This window comes from Sinohyriopsis cumingii, chromosome 12 (genome assembly GCF_028554795.1).
Source record: "Sinohyriopsis cumingii isolate HCF-2022 chromosome 12, ASM2855479v2, whole genome shotgun sequence".
Lineage (NCBI taxonomy): Eukaryota > Metazoa > Mollusca > Bivalvia > Unionida > Unionidae > Sinohyriopsis > Sinohyriopsis cumingii.
In genome coordinates this window covers 18,478,400-18,502,411 of record NC_142972.1, presented here as the reverse complement: position 1 = coordinate 18,502,411, position 24,012 = coordinate 18,478,400, and the positions used below count along the sequence as shown (strand labels likewise).

At 34.2% G+C, this 24,012-nt stretch overlaps 1 protein-coding gene across 1 annotated transcript in view; it reads left to right on the top strand.

Moving 5' to 3' along the window:
* The window catches only part of LOC149786048 (uncharacterized), a 370,709-nt gene that overhangs the window by 328,345 nt on the left and 18,352 nt on the right, over nucleotides 1–24,012 (top strand). The window contains exons 9-10 of the mRNA XM_089978110.1: nucleotides 8,050–8,160; nucleotides 16,719–16,835. Coding sequence (XP_089834236.1) covers nucleotides 8,050–8,160; nucleotides 16,719–16,835 — 228 coding nt within the window. The remainder of the gene's footprint in view (nucleotides 1–8,049; nucleotides 8,161–16,718; nucleotides 16,836–24,012) is intronic.

Here is a 24,012-nt window from a genome sequence, read left to right as displayed (position 1 = left end):
GATTAAGGGATAAAATTTCAGCTTTACTCTTACATTTGCCTGCATCAAACCATATAAGCACTTTCCAGATAGCTTTCGGGTTATTTTGGTTTTCATCCAGCACTTTTTTGTAGTGCGCTTGTTTGGCTTGATGTATCATTTTAATAACTTTATTCTTCCAAACTCTATATTCAGTTTGATTTCCTACTTTTAGTTGGTCTCTTTGCTTTATTGCTTCTAAAATTTCTGGGGAGATCCTGAGCCTTGCTTGTGGTCTTTCTTTATCCTGTGTGTTTTTAAAGGGCATGTTTGTTCATTACACTGATGAACAGATCTGTCCAAGTATCTAAAACATCATCAATATCTTCAAAGATTTGGACTGTATTCCATGAAATCTGTTTCAGATCTTGTAGGAATTTAACAGTATCAAAGTTTTGAAAAGATCTATAAGTAATGGATTTAAGGATATTATTTTTTGCTGATTTGCCATTGACTTTACGTATTAGAAAAATTGCAAAGTGGTCGCTTAAACCAATCTTTGGAACCATTACTTCCAAAATATTTTCTTTTGTACTGGTATAAATATGATCTACAAGTGTTTTAGAGGCAGATGTTATTCTGATGGGTTCATTTACTAGTAGCTCCATACCTAACAAAGCAATAAAATTCATCCAATTCCCTTTTATTGGATCACTGAGAAGGTCAATATTTATCATCTAGAATGTAAAATTCTTTCTCTTCATTTGAAAGTTCATAATATGCACACCAATCAGTATGTGATGATGGGGGTCTGTACACAAAACCTACTAAATAGGGCTTAGCTAGTTTTTGGAGTGATTCGTAGCCAAATGGATTCTATTTCCTGTATTTCTAGGTCTTCCCATCTTTTACAAATAGTACCAGCTCTAACATGCACAAGGAGCCGACCACCGCTGGTTTTCCTATCCTTTCGATAAGGTTTGTCGTTGCAACTGATACACAAGAAATTTTCACCCTGATTTTCTGTTGATATTGTTTCAGAGAGTCCAAATAAATGGATATTATTATTTGGAGAGGTTAGCAGTAACTTCACTTGATCAATCTTTCCATGAAAACCATGAATATTTAAATGACCTATGTGTAAACCCTTACTAGAAACTCCTAAATTCATAAGATTAATATCAATGCTAAATGCACTCAAGGAGACATTAAAAGTATTAAAACTATGTTCACAGTGGTCATCATTACAACTATCATTACTTTATAAAAAATTAGTTTTTCCACAACTGCATTTTCTACTGTTATAATCATTGTATAAATCTGAACTATCAATCATATTTGAATCTGTACAATTAGCTGGTAAGTTTCCACATTCAGAACATGCATCAGCAAGGGGATCAGATCTGTTTTGACAAGGGATGCATGGTGTATAATGACAGTCCTTGATACACAGATTGGTCCTCCCACTGAATAGAGTCTTCCTGTGGAGTTGAGATGGCCTCATTGCCCTTTTCCTATTCTGTAAATCTAGTGTGAGTTTTGGCTTTGTGTCCAAAGCTACCACACTGATGACATTGTATTGGCTGTCTGTGCCTGCATTCCTGTGGTGAATGTTTGATCTCACCACAGTAATTACATCCCAAAGTGTACTGACTGTATTAATGTTGCTGACAATATTGTCTGATGCTGTTTTGACCTACATTGGGTTTATAGGGACAGATGAAATTTGTTGTTGTTGTTGTAGTGTTTAAAGCCTTTTTAATCAGCACACGATAGGCTATACATGGCGGCCAGTATTAATGGTGGAGGAAGAACCCGGGAAAACCCCGGAAAGAACTACCGACCCACGAGAAGCTACTGGCAGGCTTTCTCCCATACCCACATTGGCTGAATCCGAGACTCGAACCCACGCAGACAGAGGTGAGATGGTAGTGATCAGTAATGGAGAGCACTTTAGACCACTCAGCCACTCGGAGCCCCAGATAAAGTTTGTGGCTGTAAGACCAGATACACCAATGACTGCATTTATATTTTTTTTGCCAGTTTTTCCACTCCTTTGGTAGACAGGTGGATATTATCTCATTTTCCAAATAGACATTGCATCACTTGTCCCTCTTCATCCAGGAAACTCATGTAATTGTAAACAATATCACATTTCCATTCATTTGCCAGTCTTTGGATGACCTCATTGATATCTAACACATTAATCATAATATTCGTTTCCCTGTGTAATAGATTCCACAAAGGAAACGGAAGGTTACAAAGTAAAAAATAAAAGTTCTCTCTTTTGCTTGGGATAAAAACACCACAGGAAATTAATCAATCCTAATCATGGTTGGATGAGATAAAGTAAAACTGGACAGTGATAAAATTTGTTATTTCATGTATAGGCCTTTCAGTTTAAAAGAATAAATTGTCTTGAATTCAAGGATTTTTTAGGGACTGTAGAGTGGCAATCCGGCTGGGATGGACTATTGTTATAATTTATCATATACATTTAAGCATAGTGATTAATGATGAAGCAAGTTATTCAACAGTTTAAAAATGATAACTTTTTAATTTAATGCTACTTAAGTGAACAAATAAATTTCAGTATACCATCCTCCATCCCAAATTATAAGTGACATCGATATGGTTGTGGATCACTTTTGCTTTTGAATTTTATTTATTTACTTTGATATATTTTTACTTGAACTATTTCATATCATTTTTAGTTATGGCACCTCAGTGTCAATTAAAATGTGATTTCGCTTCAGTAGATACCCAGTATGTATTTTCACATTATTATGACATTCTTATAGGAATTTCCCTCTGTTTATATATACTGTTATTTATATAACATGGGTACTTTTATGTCTGTCATGAACACAGTTATTAAAAAGGAACATTGTACTTGTTTATTACAAATTTTAAATTGAAGTGAACATTTACTAATTGATCATTATTGACTAGTTTTAAAAGTATCTGTCCGTGTTCCAGTTTGAAGTTAGTAATTGCTAGAAGGGTGTGCCCAGGCCATGATGGTCAGCTGCCGTGTTAACAGTTGTGTACTCATGCAAGGCATTTTGCTACAATTCCCTAGGCACAGTAGAACCTTTCACGTGTTCATATGCTGTTAATCAGTCACTCAAAACCAGTTGCTCTGGAGTATATAGATAATATCAGAGTCCACAAAAGTTAATGTGCCGTGTCTGTTCACGATATATCTGGTATTTAAAGATTTAACAACCATGAAAGAATTGTATGGATATCTGATGTAATTGGAATATATAGACAGATAGAATTGGGTTAATATTACAGGCCGTGTCATAATGGTGTGGTATATGAATATCCATGATCCATCACATTACACATCATAAACATCACAAAATTATTTGAAGCAGCAAAATCGCCCCATCTCAGATTCTTGATGGACAGTAGAAATCTTAAGCCTTGACTGACCACACATGAATGTTTGATTGGCATCAAAGTGGAGCAGATTTAATCAAAACATGGAAAACGGATGGGGTTCTGTAGCCTAATTATTTTTATTAGGAAACTGGATGAGCTTATTGCATGGCCATTTGACTGTCTTGTGTCCATCCATCATAATCCCCATAACAATATCAACAATTGTTCCTCCAAGACATTATAAATAAACAGACAGAAACTAATCAAAATTATGGGGACATAAGCAGTAATGTGGACATAAATCAGCAAATGTTTCCTCTGAATGGTTAATTTTTGTTATAAATCGGCTTAAACAAAAACTTCCCTGATGGCTCGTGAGTTAACTATGACAAGAATTACATTAAACTAGCCTTTAATTGAGACTTACTGGTTTCATCAACATAGACATACCAAGCATAAATTTTGGATGGGATTTTACAGAGGGATCAACGTTTTCAAGACAGTACAAATGTACAAGCTGAGAAGCATTATGGAAGTGGGGCTAGGGGATTGATATTAATCCATAAGTGCTAGCTGAAAATATCTACCATATTCAACATGTTAATAGCACATGTTTTAATTACGTTTTGTACATAGAAAATGGCAAGTAAACCCACCTGTATCATCATAATTTACATACGATACCATTATACTTGTCTTATTTCTCACTAGCACATAATGGGTTATGTAAGTTTCAAAAGTCACATTGTATGATGATTATTCAGCACAGCCATACTGGGGGAGAAAATGTACCTCCAAAGTGGAGATCTCCCTATATGAATAAAGAGGCAGTAACTCTTAGTATATACATACACATGGTGGGGACACCGTGCAGTCTTTAGACCTCAATAACTGTACCCAAATAATATCTGAAGCATGGAATATGTGGCTAATATGTAAATCTGGCAATTAGGACTGACAGCCAGGTATTAAGATTATTTTTGTACAGTAGCTTTTTAATGAAATATGGACCTGACCATCATTACAAGCCATGGGCATAAATGCGCAAGGCTTGACCCAAAATGACCATTTATTCTGTAAAGTCACTGAAGATTCTCTTCCGGACACAGTGACCTATCATTTTATAAAAGGGGCAACTTTGTGATGTGTAGGGTATTGTTTTACATTTGTGTTATTGATGACAAATGTTTATAGATATTCATGAAAATGAATCTGTTGCATGCGGCCACAGACGTAGAAAGAGCATTGTAGTTTTCTGCTTGTGCCTTGCAATGGTGGGATACACCCTTCTTTCTAATTTAAAAAATGCATTATGTAATGTATTTTTCTCTCTTAAAGAAAACAGGCAAGAAGTATGAAAATTTTGGATGAAGGATTCATTTCCAACGTATTTTTTTATTACTGTTTTTGTAATCCTTTGTGACAAGTTTGCAAATTTCAAGGTATATGGGTGAAAAATATTAGATCAAAGCAATAGCTAAACATTCTTGGTTATAGTAAAGAATTCCAACATCTAGGATTGCTTGTATATCAGTTTGTATAATGAAAACGCCAGTAGATATACACTGTTAGTAATTACTTGACTAGACAGCCTGCATATCAGCAAGCATTAATCAGTCCCGTTTGCACTCAATACATCTAACACTATATCACATGTCTGAACTGTCATAGTTACATGTACCTGAAAAGTAAAGTTTGTCAGTCATATGTGGTGTGTTTGAAATTGCACACATAGTACATTAACATTGTGTTGTAAAAGCTGTACAAAAGCAACCATCTAGATCACTTGCAAACTTTGTGCCTATAGATAGTTCCCGAATGATGTCATCAGCAGCCGTATTTGTGATCAGCGGGCAGATTTACCATTGACTTTATATCGTGTTTGGAAGTTGAAATAAATTCACTGATTCTCAAGAGACCTTTATGAAAAGTACATGTATAAACAGAACACAAATCAAGCTTTCTGTTAGTACTATATTTGTGATTTATAAGTTGGCTTTCCTTCAGTGTGCCTTGTTAAAAATGGTAAATTTTAGTGATCGTATATGGCAGAAACTTCCATGTTGTCCATTGTCCAGGTAAAATGGGCAGAATATTGTCTGTATGTGACCTTATCAGGAAGCATCTGTTAGGCAAATCCTCTAAATAATCACAAGGCTTGATTATAAAACTTGAACCATGTGGCAGGGTTCTCATTGATCAAGATTACCTAATGTTTTTATGGACATTGAGCGAGCAGAACATAATTGATTTAAAGAATAACTTACTTTTTGCATTTAATACTTATGTTCATGAAGGTACTAATGACTGTCATCCGATATAAATGCAATTACTTTGTATTTAATGACTGTAGGGAAGAATGAACTGAAACGAATGAAGATGACCTCAGCATCTGATACAGATTTAAGGAGTGATAGCTAAGCCACTGAAGTGCAAGGAATGCATATGAAAAAAATCTCGTTTAAAAAAACTGGCTGTACAGTGACTAACCTCAAATATGAGATTTCATGTTTCTTAGCTGTGCTGCATAAAGTTACATACACTTGTCAACATTCTTAACTTGAGTAAGATCACAACAAAGTTTTAAAAAATTTAGTAAGAGAGAGAAATATGAGTATGATATTGGTGTATATGAAAGGAATTCACTATAAATAATCATAGCTGTGGCACTTCAGGAAGCAAGTAATATTTGTAAACAATTAAAAAATGCAGGGTCACCTTTAAAGTAACAAGGGCCTCCCAAAATTTGACCCATATGGCCTCTTCTAGGACAGCTGGAGAAAATGTTTATAAATGTATACTCTCCCCCCCCCCCAAATTCCCCCCCCCCCATCTCCAACAAAATCTTTATAGAGTACCCATTTGACTGAACAAATTCTTCTTGGTGTATTTCGTTATAACAGAGGATCCATTCAGGACTGAATAGGTTTTGATCCGTCAATTTGTGGTGAAAGAAAAAGATCACCAATTGGGATTAATAAATTATGGAGTGAATTATTAAAATTAGGAATACTTCAGAATTTTTAATATTTCTCATAAAGCAAGAGCCCCTGATGACCTGCCTCTAAATAATTGAGAAGTGAGATCATTAATAATTTATTACCAGATTATTCAGTTGCATGTTTTGTAATTCAAAATAACACTTTATTTAACAATAATATTCTACATGTATACAATTTTATCCTGTGTAGTAATTTCTGTCTAGTGGAACATATTATATGTACAACAACTAAAGCAAAATTTCAGAGTAAGTCAACAAATATATTTGACATCAGTCTGTTAAAATTGAAAATAAGTCAGTTTCTATGGACTGATGTTGACATAACCTAAATAATATGATTGAGACAGTTTTTAATTCCCCACTAGTTAATTTTCATGATTGAAGCTGATGATCTCATATCCACTCCTTTGCATTCCTATTAGGCAACTCCCACAGACTGCACCATTCATCAGATATCAAAAGGTCAGCCTTGACTTGTATATTAAAAGGCAGTAGAACCATTCACTTTGGGTATAGACTTCTTCATTGAAAGAAATGGAGTAATGAAGATAATTATATTTCAAAATGAAGTGAGTTGAGAAGAATTAAACTCCTTTCAGTAAACGTTTAAATGAACCAGTCTAAAACCACCATTACATAGGATAATTATCACATGCAGTCAAGAAATACTGTATCTTGGGCATATTTTATGCATTCCTGAATTTCATAATTTTGTATTCATTTTAGTCCTTTCATAAAAATTGACATAACCATTTGCCTGCACTGTTGCATGTTTTCACTTGATCCATAAAAATTTTTTGAACAAAAGTAACACAAAATGTGGTTGTTACATAGCTTTTTACAATCAAAATAAGAAAAAATAACATTAAGGCCCATTATTACACTGGTTTCAAAATTTGGGTAGGTAGGTCTTTTTTAAGATAAAATAAGTTGATTTGTTTTTGCTTGGTTTTTGGTTTTTTGATTATGGAAAGATCGTTACAAATTTATTTGTAAAAAAAACATTCCATACAAAGCCTGAGTTTGAGTATGAAAGTTGTAGAACTCCCAGACCCTAAATATCATACAGACATCTGGCAAAGTTTTAATCAAAATATTGTACAGAACCTCAGAATGCTTTAACAGCTCTAATAATAGAGTATGTGACTTGTAATTCACATGTCAGGTGTTTAATACCCAATCAAGCCAGTCTGGGTTTAATGCCCCAATCAGGTCACTTTAATTTAATACTCCAGTCAGGTCAGATTGCTTATAATAATCCAAACAGGTCAGTCTGGGTTTAATACACAGATCAGGCCAGTTTGGATTTAATACCCCATTCAGGTCAGTTTGGGTTGAATAATTCAATCAGGTCAGTCTGCATTGAATAATTCAATCAGGTCAGTCTGGGTTGAATAATTCAATCAGGTCAGTCTGGGTTTAATACTTCAATTATGCCATTCTGGATCATTTTTGGAAAGGTGCTTGGCTCCCATTTCCTACACATTTCAGAACACAAGTTTCAGGAGTTAATTGCTGAAATTTGGACTGTTCTTTGTCCCTGAGGATGGATACAAGATTTCCATATTTTGACACCAAGTATGCTTCAAAATTATGTCACAGTTAAATTCCAAATGGCTTAAACATAAATCTCTGCAATAGTACATAGAAACAAAATATTTTCTGCAAGGAATTACTGATGATGTGTCTTTTTATTCCAGGTTCATAGAATTCCAGAGTATGACAGGTATTTGAATGACTTGCTGGAAAAAACAGATCCAGGTCACTCTGACTATGAGGATCTGAAGAAAGCCGCTTCAAAAGTCCGGAATGTAAGTTGTTTATTTGCCCTGTTAATCTTGATAATAATGTACCATGTATACTTGATTTAGAAGCTGGGTGCTGGGGCAACAGTATATCAGGGTATATGTGTTAATAATTAACTGCATAGACTCCATTATGCTAGCACATTTAGGTGAGGGCAGATTTAGGTCTATGTTATTTGCAGTTGGATCCAACAAAAAGCTGGAAAATATCTGGGCATGGATGTATTTGAACCTATGTAACCTGCCTTATTATAGTCTCTACCTTTAAGGACCAGTGAGTGATACTGGTGCCACTTGGGTCTCTTGTTGCATCTGGATAATATACATCCAACTGTGAACAGAGTGTGCTAGACTACAGCCATCACATAATGAACTCCCAAATTTTGGTCTCAAGCTTGTTTGAAATTGTTACTAGACTGGACAGTTGGCCAAAATATTACATACTTGTAGAGTTGGGTCCCTCCTGACCACCAATTGAAAGTAGGTTATGTACAAGAATAAATGGTACAGTAGAACCTCTCTTCAAAGACCACCCCTTTTGATACAAAATAATAGTCTCTCAAAACAGGTGGTCTTTCATTAGTGATTTCTCAGGACAGGTTTTACTATTAAACAGTTTTGCTTCACTGTAGGGCATTTCTGTATACCATGGATTGTTACATTAGCTGGTGGGTAGGGTAATAGTAACCTTTGTATAATAGAACTCTGTTATAAGATAACCTCATTATAACCTGGATCATGTTGGGTATGGTCATATGTCCCATTATATTATGTAATAGTAACCAAAATGTTGAAAGAAAAGTCTCAATAAAGCAGTGGTAGGCAGTATGGCTCCTTTAACAATTATATGGAGGGACCACTGTATAAAATGTACCACAGTATAAGGTGACCTCACCTATAACATGGTCCATTTGTACAACTCCCTTGAATGGTGTTATATTCGGGGTGGGTGGGGGGTCAGTGTATTCCAATTCTTAATTCTGTGTATACTTGCTTATATGTTGAGTCAAACTGCAAACAGCAAAAAGATCCTGATCAGCCATAGCATAATGTGACTGCAGATCAGGGTCTGTGTTGTTTGTTCTACAGATTACTCCTATTAAACTGCATAGACTCAGATCTGCTGGTGTAATATGCAGTGGCAGACCTGAGTCTGTGCAGTTTTCAGTTGAACTCATAAGTGAGTGTATATGGTTAACTAAAGAACAGTAATTAAGTTACACACAGGTGATCCTTATAGCCTGGAAGAATTTAAAGCACTTTGGGAAATTTACAAATGTTCCTTTGTTTGTATAAATAATATAGACCCAGACCTGCCATCACATTCTTTGCTAGCAAGACCAGGATTTACAGCATTCAAACTAAATCGTAATTAGCTTGCAACACTATATATCTTGATGATAAGTCACATTATGTGATGGTAGATCTGGGTATTCATGGTTATAGGAGCATTCAGCACAAGAACCTGGTATGTCATTATTCACTTTTTGTTTGCTGACATAATCCTTTAGGCTTTTGGATGGCCTTTTTCTCACTGAATTCTCAGCTTTAAAACCTTTGCGATTTATGACTAGTTGTTGACACCGATCATTATTTTTAGTAGACAATATCTGACATAGTGACATGTTTTCTGAGTCTTTTTTTAAATTTTTCAGTTTTAAATTTTTTCTAAAATTAAAGGTGACGTACCATATTTATACAATGGTGGGCCAACTGGAACCATCATTTACACATATTTTGGAATCATTTTCTGACAATAGGCCCATTCCTACAGGTGGACAAATTTAATAGGCAGGTTTACTAGTTGCATTATGAGAGAAGCGTGATATAATTTGTTGTTCTAACTGATGATAAAATAATGTCTGATTAGCAAAATTTTAGTCCAATTCAAAGAAATATGCACACCTAAAAACAAGACACCCAAGAACAATATCAGCACCCAACACCTATGGAGTATTCTGGTAGATCAAAACCTTTACGCTGTTGTCTGCATTGGTACAACTCAATTTTTAAGGGTCTGTGGATGCACCGAGAAAGACTACTGTATATATAATGATATAATCAACATAATAATTTGACTACGGCAGTTCACAATACAGGGCTAAATTTGAAAACTTTATGAACACATGCACTTATTTGACTAAATATTTTACATAATAGTTTGATAGATATATCGAACCATGGAATCAGTCAAAGTATTACAAAGAAGTCCAAATATTTATTACAGCAGTGGAATGTACATGACATTATAAAAAAATATTGTGAGGACTAGGATGTCATACTGACTGATATCAGACTGAGTAAATGATTGATGGGATTGTGTTGATACAAAAGGAAGAGTATGTTTGAAGGAAATGGTTGTTCTATTCAACCGCAACTATTATAATAATACTAGTGCTAAATATTGATATGGTTAAATGTAAAATATTCATAAGGGATTTTAAAAAACTTTCTCCTAGTGCTACTAATATCCAGTGAAGTTAGATCCGCTGCAAAACGTAGTAATATAGATCAGGGACTGACTATTTAATTTTACAGGCTAGGGCATGTGATTTTTTTTCTTTCAGCTAGGATATTTTGGTTTTCTTTTGTCACAAGTTATTATTTTTAAAAATAGCTATTATAATTTGTTCTTATTTTAATCTGCAAATCAATGCAAAAGCAAAATTACTTTGTCACACACACTCCAGTGGTTGATCCCTAAAGTAAAAGAACATGTCTGCACAAAATTCTGTTTCACACATTTATGAGTTTACATTTACGTTCTTTAATATTCTGACTGGTGAAGTAGTTGAGAGGCTGAGATACAAGATGGTAAATCATTAAGTTACAGGATAAGGTCTAGCAGAAATTGATAAAATTTGTTCTACTGTGTGTAATGGTCTGGATTTAAGCTCACTACCCATCACTATCATTATGCACACTAATTTAGTGCTCGGACAAGTTTAAGAACTTGGCAAATGACCTTGAAACAAAGAGTGTAAGTTGACTCAAGTTTGTTAGTTTTAGTTGGAATATAAACATAAATGTTAAAATTATTCACTCGATACAAAATCAAAAAATGGGAAATCCCAATATGATTGAGTATGACACCTATATGATTGAGTATGACCCCTATATGATTGAGTATGACCCCTATATGATTGAGTATGACCCCTATATGATTGAGTATGACCCATCAGTTCTGCAGCTCATACTGTTTTTCAATTTTGCATGTCAGATTTTTGTAACAGTGAAAATTGAAAGCCTGTTACCATTTGGTATTTTAAAAACTGAGTTTCAAGTTACCATATATATTGGAATATAAGCCAAATAATTGAGGAAAAAATATTTAAAAAAGCCTGGAAGAAAGGGGGGGGGTCGGATTATCCCTGGGCTAAGATCTAAACTTGAAAAATTTTAAGATTTTTGGTTGACTACCATAATGGCAGTAGATCACAGGACACAGAATTTTTTTTCTCCATGTACCAAGACTTATTTGCATGTAAAAGAAAATGCATTTTCAGCGTCCAAACACTTACTAAACTGTTATAAACTATTATGATTGTTTTTCTTATTAATTTGCATAAATATATTCTGATTTCTCCATCATGAAATTAAATAAAGGTAAGACTTCATAATTCACAAGCTGGTTCAAGTTTACCCATGAGACCAGGTTATACTATACTTTACAGTACTTCTACAGCGAAAATTGTACTTTGCATCACTTAAATCCTTGCTTATTCCCTAAAATAATAGATTCAGATTTTGCTTAATACATTATTTTTACCAAATCACATTCTTCCAGATCACATTTCAGCTGGACATACATAGCTGTTTCATTTACGTTATTCCACATGCTCACGATTTACTCTTTTTCATTGATATAAGCAATCCTACAGATTGAGATAATCTTGATGAAAAAGGTGCACACATTTAATTGAACAAGGCACATAACCAGGACATGATTGTTTCATGTTCGTGAAAGAAAGATAATAACAAAGGCTAAAATTCTGAATATAGATCGACTAAGATCATATTATCACATTTTATTGAGTTGAGTATTTACACTTTCAGGCAAAATAAAAACATAATTCCTGGTGCAATGATACAAAATGATAATGCAGTAATGTATTAACAACAAACTATAGTCAAAAGGGAGAGGTACTGTCACAGTAACCTGTGAATGCTCAATTCTTATCATTGTTCAAATCAAATTATACACAAATCTGAAATACTTACAAACAAGAAGAAAACAGAAAATTAAATAAATTTGTTGACTTTTTAAACAAATTATATTAACTTATAACATTTCCATTTAATACTCATACAGTTGCCAGCCCCAAGAGAGGCATACACATAATTTTTGACAATATAAGTTTACCTAATTAAATGCATTTAGAACTTACCATATGCATCTTTTGATGTCGTCTTGGACTTGTGGGTTGGCTTATGTGCCGGTCATGTAACTTAATGTTTTACCTATTCTTGTATACGAACATTGGACTATTCATGATTATACATGGTAGCCATCATTATTCCTGATGATTGGCACTTCAAGGTCAAATACAGAGGTTTCTGCTTAAACTTGCGTATAGGGGGCCCCGAGTGGCCGAGTGGTCTAAAGCGCCACTGCCATCTCACCTCTGTCTGCGTGGGTTTGAGTCTTGGATTCGGCTAATGTGGGTATGTGAGAAAGCTTGCCAGTAGCTTCTCATGGGTCGGTGGTTCTTTCCGGGGTTTTCCTGGGTTCTTCCTCCACCATTAATCCTGGCCGCCATGTATAGCCTGTCGCGTGCTGAAAAATGGCGTTAAACCCCAAAACAACAACAACAACAATAAACTTGCATATGAAAATCTGTTGGTACATGTGTTATGTCAGCTCCTCAGTAAACTCCATAATAATAATAATAATAATAATAATAATAATAATAATAATAATAATAATGACCTTATTTAAAGAGGGTAACACAATTTGCTAAAAACTAATCTACCTTGAGGCCCTCATACAAAGGAATTTATTTATTTAAGCTGCATCTCTGAAACCACTGGATATATTGGGTTTGGAAGAAGGAAATAGAGTGGGCATTTCTAATCTCAACTGGAATACTATTCCAGAGCAAAGTTCCAGAGTATTGGAAACTTCTTAAAAATAATTCCTTATTTGGTTTGGGAATTTTATATTGTTTTGTAGACAGGGATTGCCAGTGGGGAGTATTACCAGGTAGCCTATACTGGAATAGTGATTGTAAATATTCAGGAGCACTATTGTGGGATATCCTGTACATTAATTTGGCTTTTCTTAAACAGATTCAGTCTTTAATAGGTAATAATATTTTTAACTTACCAGCTAAATTTTCCTTGCTTTCTTTCTGGATTGATATTAGCCCAAATGCTCTTTTTTAAGATGTGCCAGCTTTGCTATGTTTTTATCATTTGAATTACCCCATACTGTATTACAGCAGTCTAAATACTGTTGTATGTAACTGTTATAAAATAGTTTTCTGTGCCTTTCAGGGAGAAAATGTCTTATCCTACTGAGAAGCCATAAACTTGAATTGACATTTTCACTGATATGTTTGATATGTTCAATCCATGATAGGTTATAATCTACCAAAGCTTATTATCTACCAAAGGTTATTATCTACCAAAACACCAAATAGTCTATCATGACAGACCATTTGCAAATTTGTATCCTTCCATGTCAGACTGTTCATCACTATCAAGATTTGTCCTTTTTAGCCATGTTGAGATAAGAAATAGTTTAGTTTTACCAGTATTTACCACCATGCCATTGCATGTGCACCAGTTGTCCAGTTTGTCTAGGGCATCCTGTAAAGAATGTGCTTTATAATGTGCTTTGTTATGACACAACTCCAGATTTTATGCAGTACCACTATGGACTAGATGTAATGTGGTACCATTCTGGATTCTATAACCAAAATCATACCAATGTATAACAATATCATTTGAAAGAAAACAACATAAAGCCTCTTCAGTCTTTATTTCCTTTTCAGAAAACACCATTATTTAAAAACATGTTGATAGTTTCCACTATACTGCCGTTCTATCACTATGTTCTTGATATATCATGGTTCCATATCATGCTTCTCAATATAACATAGTTTCGTACATAACACAGTGATACAGGTGGGTTGAGGGATTCTGCAATTCTTTGAAGTGATACACAGACGATATTCTGCCCTCCACTGATGATTGCCTAAATTATGTTAAATCCTTTTTGCTTCACTTTTAATATGCTGAAGGGATACAAATTAGATTGAGCATCAGTACTGTTTCAGAGGTCTTCAGAATACTTGTCTGATTTTTATATAATTGGTAAATCCCAGTTTTCTGTGCCATTCCTTTTTTAACCAGTTTTGTAAAGAACTACCTTTGGTACATTTCAAGAACTTGGTTGGAGTACATTTTACTTGATAAACACATTTTTAATCATGGCATAACGTGCTAATGAAAATGTTCTGAAATTTTCTCTGTAATTGACCTTAAAGTGTATGTAGGTCAAGATTCATTAAATAAACAACATTCTGATGCTTGTCTGCCTAACAAACTTCAATCATATTTTAGATTTAAAATATGTCTCCGTCATGGGAGGCTACTCTTGACAGAGATGGCCTCTTACAAGAAGGACCAATTTTTAGATATATAACACTTGATGCAAGGTGGGATGATAAAAAGTTTATGGGTTTGGGCTTTTTATGTAAACCTTTCTTAAGCAATTTCAATTCTTAAATGTTTTCTTTTTGTTTTGCCATTACCATCAAAACACCAGATGACCATGCTCAACTTTAAACAAGTAGGTTTAACAGGGCTATTAGAATTTTAAAATACTGTTATGCTGAACCAGTAAGAGACTGGGACATTTTGTTATTTTCTTTCATTTTCTATTTGGCTTGATAATATATGGAAACAAATTTTTATGATGTACAGCTGGAATATATTATAGTTTCTTATGGCACTTCATTAACCTGGTTTCATGAGAAATTGGACTAATTCTATATTACTAATCAGATGATTTGTATATTGTAGGTCAGCTATGGCAATTTTTTTTTTTACATTTCCTAAATAAATTTTCATCAATGAATTTGCTATGGTCCATTGTTAATAGAAGCTATAGGTGGTGGAAATGATTTTATATCCATGGCTGATCAGGTTTGATGTCATTCATCATAACTGTAAATAATTATGACAGCAAAATTCCAGCTTTATCTTCCACTTCAAGGAGCAATTATCAAATGGTGATTTCACAGAAACCTTAAGGACATTTTACAAAGACAAGGGGTTATGGTCACCATTATCCATCAGTGCCCTGTTGTCTGATACATGACTTGTAGATCTTAAATACACATCATGTTTTTATCTATCTAGAATTTGCTTAGAATTGAATTCAATTATCTTTGTAAATATGCTCTTTTAAAACTTCACTATCAATCACTTTCTGTCATTAATAAAATTCTCATTCTCAGATTTGAAAAGCCTTTGATCAATATACGGAAACTGTCCACCTTTCGATACTCATGTCATTTAGATCAGTAGGGCAGATTCTATTTTTGCTGGAATATTTTATTTCTCCATCACAAAGGGCAAGGAAAAGCATATATGTTTTATGTTGAAACTTCAATAGAACAGATTGTATAAGGCAAATCTGAAAGATGTGTTGACCAGAAAGTAAGGCAACCAATGTCAAGTTCAGACGTGATCACTTTGTCTTCATGTTCAGTCTAAATTGTTTTACATGTATGCCCAGACTCTGCATGGGGCCATCATAATTTGGTCATATCTGCCCAAATTTTCTAGCAAGATTGTGCAAAGGACCATTACATGTAGACAAACCAAATTTGGCTAGCACACTTGTATTTATATGTAGATGACAACTTTACATAAATTTTTATACCTCCACCATTTTGGAGGAGGTTATTATGCCATAACCATGTGTGACTGTCTTTTTAACTTTTCTCATTCTGCACAATGACGTCAGTCTTGCATCACATACCTCCACCAAACTTTGTAGATGGCTTGCTCTTTTGGGGAGGAAGAACCCATTTGATTTTTATGTCAAAAGGTGAAAGTTCAAGATCACTGAAAGAAGAAAAAATGGTTTCTGCACAGTGACCTGGGCCAAACATTTTGGATGGCTTGCATTTGGTCAAACAAAAAAGTCAAGGTCACTATGAATGTGATCCCTATACTTCAGACTGCCAGTTCTAAATTATTAAAAGAGGGGATGACTTTATTGTTATTTGTTTCTGAGATAATTTTTTTATTGGTTTTGAAGGCAAATATGGTCATTCTGCTTTCATTGAGCTTTGCAACTTTGAAACAACTCTGACTGTTGTCCAAAATGTAAAGCTGTTATTTCCATTCTGTTCTCATTCTAAGACATTATGTCCTAGTGTGTTAAGGTCTTCTCAAGAATGTAATTGGGCACTTCTTCACATGGAGCACAATTGATGTCAAAAAGACGTAAAGGTTTCCCAAAAATTACTTTTGACATATGACTAATCAAAGATTGTATTGCATTTATGTAAATATGAGTTAAGTAATTTTTGCCTGGCATGTTTCAGATGGTCAGAGAGCATGAAGAGGAAATGGGTAACATGGACAATGAAAAACGGATGGAACGTGTGCAGGAGAAGTTTCCTCATGATGACCTTCAGCTGTGTGACCTTGATACTTCTCAGGTCAGTTACCTAACTACTGTATGGACTGATAGATGGAATTTAACAGCACATCAGCACTGTACTATTGTTATGGTGCCAAGTATAGAAAGATAGATAGCTAATTGGTAAAAACAAAAACAGAAGACATGCCTCTCAACCAAATATAGATAATGTTACCAAAAATGAGGCAAAAGATAGAAGTAAAAAGTTGTGGCAAAAAGTTTCCTCAAAAGGTATATAAAATGAAAAAGAGTAAAATACATCAAATACCAAATCAAAAGCACTTTTCAAAGGACCAATACCTTGGAACATCATCATAAAATGCATTTTATTACATGAACCAGTATGTTCCATTAGTTGCCTCTTTCATTATTCAGGAGGGAACATAAGCCTGGTCAACATCCATGACCCTACAGGGGTACTGGAATGTAACTAGAAAGAAGCCCACTGATTCCAAACTGTGATGAAGCCCAGTTTGAGTCTGTGGCAGACTTGGCAATATTAACCATTTTACAGTTGATTTCTTGGAACTGATCCATGCTAGCCAATCCAAAAAGATGACTTTGTTCCAACTGAGCTATATACTTTAAATTCTGCAAGCATGTTCAACAGTTTGACCTCGACCTATTGAAAAATGGTTTATCTGTATGCAACTTTGCAATAGTTTTCAAGTGAACTTTATGGGAAATGCACTTAGCTTCTGTTTCCTCAGCATGATATGCCGGGTAGTCAGTATTGTGTTAAATGTGTTGTAAAATCAACAGAAACCAACAAAAATTAACTTTACACCCCTTGAAGTCATGTTCATGGTTTTGTATCAGGACTAGATGTTTTGTATTATGACTAGATGTTTTGTATCATGACTAGATGTTTTGTCCTGTAAAGATAAAATATATACTCGCTTTTAAGTCTGATCAAACTGCAAATAACAAAGATCCTGATCTGCCAGGGTATAATGTACCTGCAGTTCAAGGTCTTTGTTGTTTGTTCTTCTGATTACTCCTAACAAACTCCACAGACCCAGATCAGCACCAGTTAATCTGGGTCTGTGCAGTTTGCAGTTGGACTCGACTTATAAGTGAGTATATACAGTAGTCAGATCAACATTTTGAAATAACCCCATTTTTTTACAAATATGTCCATCCATTCATCACATTCTTGTGCTGTCTATATCTCAAGAACTGTTTGAGATATCTTTCTGTAATTTGGTGTGCATTTTTATCATGACTGTCAATTGTGTACCATAAAATGTTTTACTTGGTGAGATTAATACTTTGAGTTGTCTTTCCATTCTTTGAAAATTGTATTTACTCTTTGAGTACTTCATATATTGTATGGTGGGGCTCCATGTAACCAAGTGGTATTAGGCTGTCACCTTTACAGATCACTGACATCTCATTAGGTTTTAGTGTTCAGCTTGGTCAATGTGGGTATGGGACAGACCTTGCCAGTGGCTTCAATCATAAGGTGTGTGGTATATTCTGAAAGCACTCACTGACAGATCTAGTTAAATCAGGAATATATTAGCAATTAGAACTATTACACCAATTCCCTTGGATGTGTGTGTGTGTGTGTGTGTATATATATATATACATGTACACACACACATATATATATAAATGAATGATTGTGTTTGATAATGTTCTGAGGTTATAAAGAATGGCACCATTATTTATTAATTTTACAGTATTTACTAACAAACTTGCAATTGTTCAGTTGATGTGCTAAAGGGACATAGGTTTCAACAGATGTGAATTATGACAAATTGGAACACAGGAAATCTTTTCCTGTTCCACTGACTCTTCTATGCTTTTCGTAATATAAGAATGCCAACTCTGACAGATACAACTATTTTAGTTTGTAAGGACACGCTATTGTAAAATCAATATCTGACAGGGAGGGCGGAAGGTGTGGAAGCCAGGGAAAGAGTAAATAGTGACAAGTTTCAGTATAAATGTATAAACTTAAGGTGGGTTACCTGTGATTTTGTGTTGTTGAATTTATCAGGGGAAACACAGTGGAGTCTCTTATTACACGGGCTGGTAGACAAGCCAAAGCCACATAAATGTGCAGTTTCTCTATTATAATGTACATCGATGACAATATACTAGCCCAGTCAAGCCTGACATTGTATCTGAATCAAGGGAAAGCTCAGGACGTAAACGGTATTGATGGACTAAGGCACCTCGCTGAGCATAAGGCACTGGCACAGTTGGAAAAAGTAATTATTCTAAGGATTTATGAGGACCTCCAGTACTTCTACTCCAAAGAATCAAAAAAGTGTTGAGCATCTGTTTTAGACTCTATCAAGTGGAAAATAAGTTTTATTAGTTTTAATTTTCTAGTGGAAACATTGGCAGAGTGTTCAGAAACGTTTATACATATTTTAGGAGCTTGATTCTAAAATATTTTGAGTGACCATATCATCTCCAAGAATCAGCTGTAATTAACAGAATCAACTATAATTAATATAATCAGCTGTAATTAATATTGTTATAAGGGATATTAATGCAATGCATCAGGTATGAAGACAAGTTGAAGGAACACCTGCACATATAGAGATGTCATTTACTCACTAGTTACATTATTTAACAAGCACTAGGATCCGCCTTGAACAGGTAAGGTGAATCTCAGTTAATGTATATTTCATATATTTAAATGGAATGCTTTTATAATCCCCCTGTGTATGTTTTTAGTTGTTTTTTTTTCTTTTTATTTTCCTTAGCGAAGTTAAAGGAAACTTGTAGGATAGTGTTATAATCAAGAGATTTATGTGACAGTTCATCTTTGAAGGTGATATAAAATTAACTGTGCTACACCTGTTTGAGTAGAGACACAATCAGAAGTCAACCTGTACACATAAAAGGAATGTTACTAAGTATGTATGTTGACACTAGTGATTACCAAAACTGCCAGTGGCAATCAAAATTGTTAAATGGCAATTCAATAAAAACAACATATTTGATAATTGAACATAATGGGGCATTTGAGGTTGTCCACAGATTTTTACCTCAGTATAGTGTTTGTCCTTAGTGTAACACATTTTCAGGATTGTTGTACATCATGTAACAGATTCAATTTCTGAACAAGGAAAATGTAAATATGCATGATTCTGCAATAAACTGAACTTTAATTTGTTTTAAAAGATCATTTTTAGAGAAAAGTAGAATTGTCGAAGAAAATGCTAGTAAAAAATTGCTTAAAAAGTTACATAGGAGTTCAGTGTATCCCAAAACAGTAAATTCCATACTTAAAGCCATGTTCTGGTAAGGTAGATTAATTTCTTCATTTTACATCATAGACATTTGAATCAATGTGTTTCACTGTACTGGCTTTAAATCTTGATCATTTGAAACATTTGAGAGAAGTGTTTGATGTAAAAAGAGTAGCATGACAAGAAATTTAGACCACTCGGCCACTTGTGGCTCCCTCTGCATGGTAGAATTGAACATGATTTTTAAAGTAGATACACGGACTTGAGATTACCAGTCCCCAATCCCAATCCCCACCTCCAGGTTATCGAGTGCATTTTGAGTAATTAGTTCTTTCAAAGATCAGATTAGTGCTTTCAGTAAATTTTCTTTTTCAGCATGCACAGGCCCCTTTACTTTTTGTACAACTTGTAGAAGGGCTGTTGTCACATAGTGCATTGAATAACAGATCTGGGTTCATGCTGTCCCAAGTTGAAGATGAGTTTTGTTTGCTTTAGTGTTTATGGTACAGCAAAGCAAGTAGGTCATTTCATGTCATAACAATTAGAGTAATGTGCCTTGCTATGCCATGGAAGTCAACAAGGGGATATTCTGATTGTAAGATTCTAAACTAGACATTTTAGCGTTTGAGTCCAGCTTTCTGGCAATTAAGCCACAATGGCTACTTTGTACACTGGTCATCATGATATTTATTTAACCTTTTAAAATATTTGTTTTGACATTAGTCTGTAGATTTCTCAAAGCGTTTGTTATGGCATATCTTTTTTTTTTTCAGGCAGGCAACTGTTTGCATATCAGGTTACGTTTGCTTTGCATGGATGGTTTTAAAATGAAATTATATTTTATTGGTATTTTTGAGCATTTAGAACAAGAATTCTGTCTAGAAATACCAAAATTGTTTTGCCCAACATCATTTATATTTTGAGGATTTCCTTTGACTGATGATAGTGATGCTTGAGGATTTCCTTTGACTGATGATAGTGATGATGACAATGATTTTGAACAAGTTCTGAAGTATATCAGATAACTGGAGGTGGGAAAGTGTAGCTGGAAATACAAGTGGGTGATTTGGAACTGGAAAATGTTGAATTAATGTTGTCCAATGTATATGCTAGGTGGACTAAAGTAGATGGCCATACCCGTTAACCCCTGTTCGGAAGTATTTTTAAATTAAACATAGAAATAGAACATACCAAGCTTGTAGAATGTTTATAGCTATTTTGTAACAAGGATTTCTTGCATTTAATCCTAGACCAAAGTAAAATTAGGAACTTAATATGGCTGTTTGAGCAAATGAAAGCCTGTCACATCAGATCAGTTGAAACTTTTTTTGTTGTTGTATTGGTTATAGTCATGGGTTCGGTGCATAAATTTGACTTTGATTTGTACTGGGCATCCTTCAGCAAAAAAAAGGAGTTGAGATATATTTCTTAAAATTTTAAGCAAGTAACACCTGAATAGGTAATGATATTGACAGGTGACTGTTGACTTATAAGTGGACATTAGAGGACAGACAGATATACGCTTTCTGAATATTTATTCCAGATGTTAGGGAGTGTTAGCTTTCTTGCTGTGTTCTTGGACTGTATGTTCATGAACTGTTTCCTTTCATACATGTGATTTTCACAGTTTGAATATAAAGTTGTCACACATGCACGCACGCATACACACATGCACATGCACACACACACACACATATGGTTGAAGTACTAATGAGTGGAGTGTTTTGATAAATATTTAAACTTTTTCCTTTAAAATGAACTCCAGTAAGGAATAAATACAAAGGTAATTTGTACTTTTACCTGTATTTGTACCTTTGAGTGCAAATATGATAAAATAACATGTGTTACTTAATGTTTGTAACAAAATTGAGACATCTGTAATTGTTTTTCATACACAGTATAGATACACATTTATCTTGCGTACACTATTTTAAATATAGGCAGTTTAAACAGAGTGCAATTTTCATTCCTTTTAAATTCAAACAATTCAGCACTGAGAGATCTTGTGTTACTGAAGTATATAGCACTTTAAGGGTTAATGAATTTCTCATACAAGTCCCATGCATGATGGTAACCCAGCCGTAACTGTCACAAAGTTCATGCTAACAGTTCTCCAGTTAAAAACAAACCCACTCCTCCAGTTCTTCTAACATTTTGAAAAATATTGGAATTACTCTGGCATTATATTTCTTGGGAGAGAAATTAAATTGTAATGGGGTACACAACTGTGTTTGTAAAGTTATTGCTATAGGTTTTGTTGATAGCATGTAAACATCATATCACAATGGTTTCTTAAAGCATGACCTTGCCACCTGTGTGACGATTTATACTATTGAGGTTGGTAATTGTGGCAACCCTTTCCAGAGCCCACACCTGCTAATAAAAATGCCAAAATGTTCACTAAAATTACAAAAAGGCTGCATTTGTTTGTCAAATGCCTCTTCTTAAGATGAAAATGGATAATATTGTTAATTTTGGAGAATTTTGAGAATTGCATTCAAATGAAATTAAGAGAAAATGGGATTTTTTTACTTTGTTTCAGAACTAGCTGATGTCATTTATATGTAGGAGAATGTTGTATATGACAGGATAACATCCTAATTTTGAAGTTTACTATATAAATTTTTAAGTATTAGTATATGTTGTCTAAATTTGACTCTTTTACAAACAACAATCCTTAAAAATGATGAACTTATTTAACAAGTGGATTATAAAATGAAACTTAATTTTCTTTACAACCTTCCTTCCCTGTGGTCGGATTACGGAAATTCATTTTAAAATTTGCTGAAACAATAGTAACATGAAAAACTTGCTTGACATCAAGTTGTACAGTACATAACAACGAAGTGTATGAAATTTATGAAATTCACATTTCAAGGAAAACTGGACATGTTTTGTAGGTCGACTCATTATTTTCTTTTACAAAGAAAACTGGACTCATTTTTAAGGTTGAATTATGGGTTTCATTTCCATGGAAAACTGGAATAGTTTTTCAAGTTGAAAATTATGGGATTCATTTCCATGGAACACTGGAACTCATTTTTAAGGTTGAATCATGAGTTTAATTTCTATGGAACACTGGAACTCATTTGTAAGGTTGAATCATGGGTTTAATTTCTATGGAACACTGGAACTCATTTGTAAGGTTGAATCATGGGTTTTGTTTCTGTGGAACACTGGAGTCGTTTGTAAGGTTGATTCATGGGTTTTGTTGCGTTATTACTTTTCTTCATTTCTGCAGCAGAAAATCTGCATTGATGCATGTCATCATTGAGTTTTTCTGGTTCTACAGTTTGGTTACTTGAAATAGTTGTGATTTATTTTCAGCCAGCTGATGTAAAACAAGGCCACTGTGTCCAAAGACATTTTTTGCCAAGCATTAAAGTCAGAAAATGACTCATATGTTTACAGGCATTCAGCACATCAGGAAAATGTATGATTCAGATATGTTTTTAAGCAAACTTACATTCTACAAGAATTAAGGAGTCATGCTAACACAAGGGAAAAAAAACAACACATTTTAGACATTCTAGCTTTATAAACTCTTAGACATGTACATTAAAGATGGTAGAATTCAGTGCATTAATATTTAGAAATAAATGAATTAGAATTGTTTTGTCATGTGCAGTCATCTCCAGTGCCCCAGATGGTAGAGCATTAGTCTTCTAATCCAAGGGTTACAGATTTGATACCTGTCCAAGTCAGCTGCCTCAGTGTGTTCTTTGAAAAGCTTTTCTGGCATGCTATAGCCAATAATGTGTAAAAAGTACTGTTTAAAAAAAGAACTACATTCATCATGAATTAATTCAATGTGTGTACGTTTTTAAATCTCACATCCGACTGTTTTATAGGTTAAAATCGCAATTCAGTGAGTGTTGGAGTGTGTTGTGTAGTACCTTCAGGTATCAGCATGTCTTTATAAGTATGTATTGCATCATGAACTAATGAATGGCCCATTTTTGTGGGATGACCCAGTCACTATTG